The 9,990-nt window shown below is 37.3% G+C and overlaps 1 protein-coding gene across 5 annotated transcripts in view; it reads right to left on the bottom strand.

The window, feature by feature from the left end:
- Window positions 1-737: 737 nt before the first annotated feature.
- The window catches only part of larp4b (La ribonucleoprotein 4B), an 87,675-nt gene continuing 78,422 nt past the window's right edge, over window positions 738-9,990 (bottom strand). For all 5 annotated transcript variants that reach the window (XM_088643796.1, XM_088643793.1, XM_088643795.1 and 2 more), the window contains 2 exons: window positions 8,254-8,368; window positions 738-6,206 (listed from right to left, as the gene is read on the bottom strand). In XM_088643796.1, coding sequence (XP_088499922.1) covers window positions 5,913-6,206; window positions 8,254-8,368 — 409 coding nt within the window. In that variant the 3' untranslated portion in view covers window positions 738-5,912. The remainder of the gene's footprint in view (window positions 6,207-8,253; window positions 8,369-9,990) is intronic.

Raw genomic sequence — 9,990 nt, 5'->3', positions numbered from 1 at the left:
TTAGTCAAGATGCAGGTATTTTATCACATAGGTAGTCCCCAATTTACAGAAATTCGACTGTTGCACGTGGCCTCAGCTTTGTTCCACATCTCACGTGCATTGTCTGTAATAATTTAATATTATAAAGATTTGTGGGCATTGTCAGTAATTTCTTCTGCACCTTCCAAGTTACCTTATTAGCTATGATCTGAAAAGCAAATCAACACTAAGACTTAAAGCATGCAAAGTTCCACGTTTCGTGTTTTGCAATTCTTTGTTGTAGTTTTATTTATATACAGTATTCTGTTGTACTGTAATAGTTTAATTTTGTATTGCAACATAGTAGTAATGATATGAACAGTTTCAGTGCAAACATATCAGATGACACTGTTTCGACTTCTGTCAATTTCAGCTTGCGTAAGGTTGCACGGAACAAAAAGCTAATGAAAGCCAGGGAGTACCTGTAATTAATGCTAAAGCTTAAAGAGTAAGACAAAACTTGGCAAAGATGACTGTCTGTGCTATAACCGAGGCTTCGAGTAACAAAGTGCACTAAAAGAAGGCAGTCACAAAGGATGCAAGCCTGACAGAACCAGAAATGTTCCTAGCTAGTAAAGGATGAGTTATTGGCTTATGGAGAAAAAGTCACTTAAGGCAGAATAGTTTAGTCTTTGCTATACAGTATGCAAGTCAAATGTCACTGTCCAATAAAACTATCTGAAGTCCAAGACAGTTCAGTTTCATATACAGACAACAGATTTCTTTAACAATGCCTAAATCTTTATTTCTTTCAGTAAGCTACATTTTTTTTTTCAAATTAGACAGTTTACATCATGACACAAAAGAGAAACTTAAATTACCCATAGTTTACATGTATGCTTGATTCCAGTCTTATGGAAGAATAAGTAAGACAAAAACAAAAAGCCCTCATAAAGAAACCTCCATTAACAACTGCTACTGCTGTTAGCTTCTTTTTTTTAAAACGAATTGTCGATTGTCCACTGCTGTTAGTGTAATGTGTTATGATATCAAAAGAAAAGTAATCACAGCGAGTTGATACAGAGGGAATGGTATGCGTCATTACAGTCAGCTGGTGCATTTTACACTGCATCACTCACAAACATGGTCAATTCACAATGAGCTGCAACCTGCACAATATACATTGTGGTGTTTACCTGATGACACATGATGAGAAGTTGAAAAAGCAAAGAAAGGTGGGATTTTTAGGTCTACACTTGATATGAAGATATAGGTAACACAAGAGTAATAGTCCAAACGGAGAACAGAACTGTAGCGCACGCAATAATACATATAATGCTAGCAAACACTATTCTTTCACATTCGAGACTATCTTTACTCTGTGGGCCAGGGAAGAGAAGAACATTTGCACTGCTAAGCCCGAATGCATTGTGTTCTTTTGACCTCCACACTTACCCCGCCACATTGCTTTTTCAGCCAAATATCTCATCACAGTATATATTTTATCCACAGAATTGTGACATTTGGTTGCAAATATGTTTTTTTTTTGCATACTGATATTCCCTTTGCAAACAGAAAGCCAAAACGCAGGAGACACACACGCACTTGACACAATCCAGGAGCCAAGCTTAATTAAAATCTCAAAACGTAATGTGACAACATCATAAGCACTGCTACATCTTGAACACAACTGGCATTGTCATACATGGGCACAGAGTATGGCAGTAGATCAGGGAGACCAACCAAAATGTGCCAGTTGTCTATAATAATGATCTCTTGCATGTCAGGTGTCAGTGGTACTGAGGTCACACGTGCTCCTCATTGCAGCTGTTGGTTTGCTAGTCTTCTCAGCAGTTCAAGAAATGTAAAAATTGTAATGCCTAATGTACATCTTGTACTAGTCAAACTGCCACACTCTTTTCCCCACACTGAGTGGGTAAGGATAGGAGATATTAAAAATATATATATATTTAATGGCACAGTTCAGTTTTGCCACAATGACTGCAGTCCGCACATGTAATTAAAACAATACAAGACAATGCACAGTATGCATATTTTTTATGCGATAGACAACCCCTTTCTTCTGGAAATAAGGTAACTTTGTATCCACAATTGTAGATGTATACAAAAATGCTGGTTAGTGTAGATGTGACTGGAAGTATCATTTGAATTTTTTTATGGGGGGGAGTTGAAGTGCATTAGAGTTTATTTCTGACAAGGAAACGGCTTCAGTGATGTGTATTTTTTTCCTCTACATTTTTAAGCATTTTGCTTCACAAATGCTGTTAAGACTGAAAATTGGGAATGGTTTGGGTTGTACGTTAAAATTTGACTCCTGTACATAAAGCGCTGTGTTTTCATAATCCACTAGGTTGGATGTAATTTATGAGTCAGTTTAGCACAGTACCTTGCCGTAGTGATTTTAAACTCATTTTCAGATTGGCTCACAGGAATTTCAAGAGGATGTGTACATCTTTGTGACAAGCTCTTCTGCTGACATCTAACTTTTTGCACCTTGAAAGGGGTTATCATATTATTCTGACACAACAATTACAATAATCCAGGTCTTGCATACTGAGAATAAGGAAATGGAATGAGACAACGACATTTACAATCAAACGTTCTTCTCCTCACATTGCAGTGAGAAGGTGGACTCAATTCAGCACACCAGAGGAAAAAGAAAAATAAAGAAAAATCAAACCACAACATTTAGTTTAAATCTACATCCAGCTTAACAGCAACATTAATATTCAACAAGATCAAAATTGTATCATTTTAAGGTACCTCTTATATTTTCTGATTATTTACAACTGTACAAGCAAAGCACACGCTTCCAAGTGTACTTATTTAATACAGTATCGACTATTTGCATTTACAGGATTTCTTCAACAAAAAAGAAACTGAGAACAAAAAATAAGATCTTTCATATATTACAAAAATCATTTGCTGCTAGTATTGTACTTTTATTTTTAAACCAAGTAAGACTAGTGACACCAGGCTGAACAGAGCAATCCCCTGTGTCACTCCTGATAACCATTTAGGGGAGGGGCTCAGAAGCAATAAACTCCAAGCTGTTGTATATAAAAGTTAAGGCAAAGTCATTTTCAAGTTTAAATAAAATTCAAGTTTTCAAACACTGGATGGAAATTTATATATTCATTTTTTTTCCTTTAAAAAGAAAAACAAACATAGCTGTTTAAATAATACCTTTTTTATGGAATAAACTAATGAGACTAACTCCGCTGAGGAAAAAAAAAGTCATTTTGCAACATAAAATCAAAATCACTCTGAAATCTTAAAGACTGCCAAACTTAGTGCATTCTAGTCCTTCAGAGTTTTTTTTTAATTATTATTTTTATAAATTAAATTTCATTTTACGTGTAAAAGGAGGAACAAAAGATCCCTGTCACAGCAGGAAGCTTTCCTGGGCAACATTTCCAAGTTTCAAATGTAATCCTCATTCACTGACATGTACTCCAGGATGCTCCAATGTTGTTGCAGGAAGACGTCAACGACGGAGCCAAGTTTGAAAGTGCGGAAGAATCTGGAGAAGAGCACTTTGCACTAGGTCCACAGAGCAGGCTTTCTTTTTCTGATCACACAATTTAGAGTACGTACGGAGGAAAATGGCCGAAATTACATTCATGACAAGAGCCAGAAGAAATCTACCGAAAAGCACACGGAAGAAGAATCGTTACGCAGCAGTGACCTGAAGTACTGGCCAAATGAGTTGACTCCCAATGCATTTGTGAAGGACTGCAAACAAAAACAACTACTCTGTCTCCACCAAGAAGGGCAAGATAACCCACTCTTCTCCAAAAAGACCCCACAATCACACTGGTGTGGAGAGCTCACTTTTTACCATGGATGTAGGAATGAGGCTGTTCTAATCTGAGTTTCAAATATGTCATGTATAAAACAGCAAAACTCCAATGTTAATATAGTCATGTAGGAAGACCCTTTCTGAAATTAAAAATGGCACATCCCTGCCCCAACTTACTTCTGACACTTGCTGTTGTAGAAACAGCAGCTGGAGCAGGTTAGCAGAATGTGTGAAACAAGTCAAGAGTACACACCCAACTACTTTTCACTTCTGTGTGCCTGAACTTTCAGGTGGTTCTTGATATAGTGGGAAACAAACTTGTTTTTGTCTTAACTTTTTGGGGGGCCCACCTGGATCTAAATGAAAAGTAAGTAAACACTTCAAATATGGAAGCATAACTTCAACCTGGTTACCACGAAGTCTGGAAAATTATGCATCCACAACTGCTTGACTATTTCAAGATACTCAAAGCAATTATCACTGATGCACAATACTGTGCTCTAGGAGTTCATAACTCTGAGCACATTACAGTAGTTTAAATCTTTGTACAGAACAGGAATTAAAAGGGACTGTTACTTTTCAGACTGCAACAAAACATACTTTGGTTTATTATATTTGTATGCATTTTATAGCCACAAAAAAAGAGATCCAGTTGGTAACACCTGTTCACCTCAACATGAGAAACCTTTGTTAAAAGTGCAGAACAGGATATTTTCTCTATATTAAATCAATTTGTGGAAACATACCATCTCTAATACTCTATATACTTATTAACTCTGACATAAAACTGGAGGGGGAAAAATGAGAATGACAGCTACTACAGAAAAGGGGTAGATTAATGAAAGCCAAAGCAAACTGCATAATTTTTATAAATGAAGAATCAAATGTCAAATTCAGAGACTTCAAGTTTTAGGCTTAGGCTCCCTTATCAGCTGTGAAAACACCTTGATCAGACAAAAAAAAAGATGACAGTTAATTTTAGGGGAAAAAATGCCTCCTATTCCTAAATATCACACTATGAAATCGATAAAATATGCTCCAAGTATAATCCTTTGCACTGTTACTAAATACGCATAAGGTCCTATCTGTGACAGTCAAGATTTCAAACACACTGTGTTCACCTACCCCATCAATGTCTGATAGAAACAGCATTAACTTCATAGATAACTTTTTGCTGCCTGTGTCATATGTGCCTGCAGATCAGAGGTGGCTGTAATGTTGGACTTTTTACAACAAAAAAGTCTTATCATCTGAAACCATGGGCACATCTTGAGTCTATGTGATAAGTATCTTTTGTGAAGATATATGTAGGTTTCTACTGACTCTAGATACAACCTCCCCAAGAGGCTACACTGCCATTGTGTGCTTTGTATATGTTAGATCTAGTTACCTGCAGACCAACCAGACAGTTAGTGTAAGTTATATCCAAACCTATGTAAGGCGCTGTCAAAACAACCTGCATGCATAGAGGCATAAGGGACAAGAAGCATTTTGTCACATTACCATTACACAGTATATTATATCAATATACTGGTGTTAAAATGAAAATTGTGTTTCTTGTTGGCGAAAAGTATTCCTGCACTATTTAAAGAGTTGCAGAACCACTAAGAAAACAAAATGGGTTTATTTAGTAGCTCATGCCAGCCAAAACAGCTCTAATACTCAACCTTACATATGAAAACAATGTAAAACCAAGAATATGATAAGAGTTGTAATTACCCTGCTCCAAGAGCCTCTCGTATAAATTACACATAAGACAATGAAATTGTCAAACAGAAAACGTTGTGTACACTCAACACTCCTCCAGTCAAGATTTTATCCAGCATCTTTGCCTCATTTCATATTTGGACATCCACTATAAACTGACTAAAAATGGTCATTCCTCAGACTGAGCCCTTAATCCTGCAAGCTGGCTGCAGTACTTTTTGGAACAGATAATAAATTGTTTTCCCCTCAACACTAAATAAAAAAGAGAAAAAAAAAACATGAAAGAAACGTGCTCTACATTACTAAAAGTGTCTTTTTCTGCAAGCCCTGAACCAGAAATACATCCTCTATGCTGTGACTGGTGACTCTGGGATTTGAACATTGGATAGCCCTGACCCTTTTTAAGATTGGATCCCTGCAGTGATTACTGGGGAGATTTGGGGGGGGTGTTGAGATCTTTATTGGGGCGTTTTCCAGGTCCCTGTAGGGGGGGCGGTGGTGAGGGTCTCCGCCCGGGCTGTCTTTTCACTTCCCTGGACCTTCCTGGAATGGCCTTCACAGAGTATGTCTCTCGAGATTTGGACTCCATTTTCTCGCCAGCGCTGTCATCGCTCACAATGGTGGCACCGGCTGGCTTCGGCTCTTTTGGAGGCTGTAGTGTTGGAGCGTCTTTTGCTGTCCTCTGGCAAATTTCTGCATAACTAGGTTTTCGAAGCTCCTGGTCAGCAAAAAAAAAAAACCATCACTATTATTTATACATATTTAAATACACTGGTGACAGTTTATTAAGGATCATTACCTTGGTATAACGATCACAAAAAGGGGGAAAATTCAGAGGAAAGGTCAAACAAGTCAAAGGTTAAATAAGTTTAACAAATCCGCAGTTAGATTTCTATCATTATTTAGTCAGAGTCCAGACAAAGCCAGACAAAAGACAGTTTTTAGTAAATCCGGAACATATGCTAAATAAAGAAGCTCTACAGACTGCAGGCTATTCAAATTATCTTAATATCGGATTATCCACACATGCAAACGTATGAACGTACAAATGTGAAAAATGAAATTGAAGCCACAACCTTTCCTTAAGGGATCAACAGTAAATATCAATTTTCACAACAAATGCAGCCTTATGCAACTAACTGGTGCTGCTAACTGTTTTGAAACATTAATGGTCTAAACATCTAAGGAGAACTGGTTTGGGATATGTTGGTACATTATATGAAAAAGAATAGCTGTAAAATCAATCTTGATAAAGTTAAAATGCCAAATATTAACAATGGTGAACAGTAAAGGGAAACTGAAAAGTTTCTGCTTCGCAGACTGATCTACCATGATCCCACACACACACTGCAGTATTATTTTTGTGCAATGGTGTTAACATGAAGAATTAACCTAAGAACTTACCTGCCACATGAAATAAAATGCTTGTTTCTAACCCAACCAATCATGGATTTTTCAATCTTGAAATTCAACAAATCTGCAGGCAGGTGTTTAATGTGAAATGTTGTTTTTCTCCATCATTAGTACAATAAGAACAAAATATTTAATATCACATACACATAACTAAGTGATGAACTGTGCCATATAATGTAAACAGCACACAGAACATTTTGCAATTACACATTTTGTGGATATTTCTGGACTCATACAATAAAATAACACAAAGTAAAAGTAGAAGGTTTTGAGTTGTGTTTTTTTTAGATGAACAAAGAGGTGCTACTGCAAATAATGAGCTCTCATTACTAATTTAGCTGCATAACAGAGAAAAAAATTAGACCTCAATTACAGACTAATTTAGATCTTTTTAACTACTTATCATTTATTGCACTTATAATCTAAGATTTCTTCTAATAAAGCCTTGTGACTAATACCATAACAGTTTCTAAAGATCGTACCGACATAAGAATTTCTTCATGGGCATAACCTTAGTTTTGTGCAAGTCACTCCTAGCTCAGCAGTAACTAATAACACTTAGTCTTTTGTGTCTGAAGAAAACTATGATGTGTTTAATGGCCCAAGGCCAACTGTGTTGTGAAGTTTACATTTTATGACTTGGTGTAAGGTCAGATCTGACTTAACTATACTTAACGGGTAAATCACAATAGCATAAATGAGACATTATAAGCTATGTGAAGATCCTGAATAACCAGTTTAATATCATTGACTTGAGGACCCTGACAACATCTACCAAGTAGGTTCATCAAAGAAAATAGCATCAGGAAAATCAATGAGACCAGAGAACACTCACTGTTCTGTTGTTCTCCAATCTCACATCTGGATTGCATTTGTGATCAGAGGCAGGAAGTAAAGAATTTAAAACTGTAAAGTGAATTGGACAGTGTGTGGCAAAGCGGTGCTGAATTAGATGAATAAAATCAAATTTGTCAAACCTGTGTCATACTGCAGTTACCAGTGTTTTTCCTACTGTCAACAATGCCTGTCTGCAACATTAAGAAGTGTTTTAAGACAATACTAACAGGTATTTTTATATCATACAAGTCACAGAAAATAGTAGAAATTTCCTGTTTTTGTCCTAGAACTGCATATTGTCGTTCAGCGTTCAGCCTCTTCCTTCTAAATACCACAGAGGAATGAGGAGTGGAATCTTAAGATGAATAAATCTGAGGATGTGATTTTTAAAATATTCCTCAGGCTCTTGCAAACCATTTCCCCTTTCCGATTCCATCACATAATTACAAAGTCAAAACACATTAAATGCAAGAGCTACTTATGCAAGAGATTAAGCAATAAGCTCCAGTACTTACTGTAGCTGCACCATTCACTTGAACTGATTTACTTGCAGTGGTGGTGAAGGTAGCAGTTAGTCGTTCAACGGGTGTTTGTGCCTCGCTCTGCTTCTCTTCCTCCACCTTAACTTCACTGTAAGACATAAGCAAAAGAGCAAAGTGTTACAAAGTTTGAAATACATCCTCTGCAAATATACAGCATGTATGCAAAGATCCTTAAAAATGTGTGTTCAGAGGGTCTGGGAAGCAGGAGCTGTCAGATTCAAATATTATAATATAAAAGTAACTTAACCTGGCTGGATCAGACTGAAGAACCATTACGCTACCTTTTTAAGACATGCTCGTTAGTCAGCCTACCACCTGAACTCTCCACTTGCTTTAGATGTAAGGCAATATTGAAGGAATCCAAAAGTCTTGTAATTCATTTCATGACAAAGCATGCAAGTGCCCAAATTCATTTAAATCCTTTTTAGCATATATCCAGTAAGAACAGTATAGATTACCTGGAACAATAAAACTATAGATCACAAAGCTCTTTGCTGTTTCGTCTGACTCCACTCATAAAAAGCACAGACACCTGTAAATCAGACAGCAGAAGCTACTGTAACAGATATGGAGCACTATTAGACAACTCAGTCATATAAGGGACAAGTTCTCATTTTGCTCCTGTTCATCTGTGTGTCAGGATGGGTGGTGGTGGGCTTATCCACTATAAAAACGAATATTCTGCTAGTTTGGGAGAACTGAGTCTGTGGGTATATGAGAGAAGAAGATGTAAGTGCCCGTCTCTCCAAGTGGTACTACCACTGACAGGAGTGATCAATAAAGAGCTTGCTCTCGTCATTTGGGAAAAGAACCCAGGTGAGGAGCTGATCTACAGGTTAGTGTTTTTCAGCTACATTAGCATGTGTCACAAAGCTGGCACGCTTTGCTCCTTTGATTGGGCTACGGTCTGTCAGATTTGTCTTTGAAACTCATGAGAGGACAGGTCTCATTACACTTTCATTAGCACACCACACAAATGACATCTTATATGCAGTGTGAAAGGAGAATTAGGCTTGAAAATATTTGGGTTTTAAGGTGAAATTTGGTTGAAGCAAAAAACGAGAGAGAAAACTTAAGCTGATGTGTGGTGAGCGTTCTGGTGCACTATGGCTGCCGTCGCATCATCCAGGTGGATGCTGCACATTGGTGGTGGTGGAGGGGAGTCCCCATTACCTGTAAAGCACTTTGAGTGGAGTGTCCAGAAAAGTGCTATATAAATGTAAGCAATTAATTAATTAAACAAACCTTAAGCTAGAGGTACAAGAAGTAAAATACAGATTGATGTGATATTTTAATGAAAGTGTATGCTACATAATATCATGAAATCAGTTACAGAGCGACAAGAAATTAAGCAGCTTCCAGTAATCATATTTCTTCCTCCCTCACTAGTCCCTCAGTAAGAACAAGACTTGTCAGAGGTGTAGCTGACAAGCAGAAAGATTACTGCCTCCTCTGTCACAACAGCAGGTCTGAGGTTAATGGCACGATTTGTAGGCCTCACACTACCCTGAAAAAGTCCACAAAAATCCATTTCCAGACCATCCTAATCCAGAGGAAAACACTTGACAACTTTGTGCATTCCACTTCTGTCCAGTTTGGCATTCTGGAACAATGTACAATAATTAATTCTATATTTATTCCCATCATGTTCCTGTAGTCATGCTTTACATAAACCAACATGGTCAAAGTTTCTTGTTAATGCAGGTGCCT

This window comes from Lepisosteus platostomus, chromosome 8 (assembly GCF_059453375.1).
Source record: "Lepisosteus platostomus isolate fLepPlt1 chromosome 8, fLepPlt1.hap1, whole genome shotgun sequence".
NCBI classification, from domain to species: Eukaryota; Metazoa; Chordata; class Actinopteri; order Semionotiformes; family Lepisosteidae; genus Lepisosteus; species Lepisosteus platostomus.
This window is presented reverse-complemented; position numbering and strand designations above follow the sequence as displayed.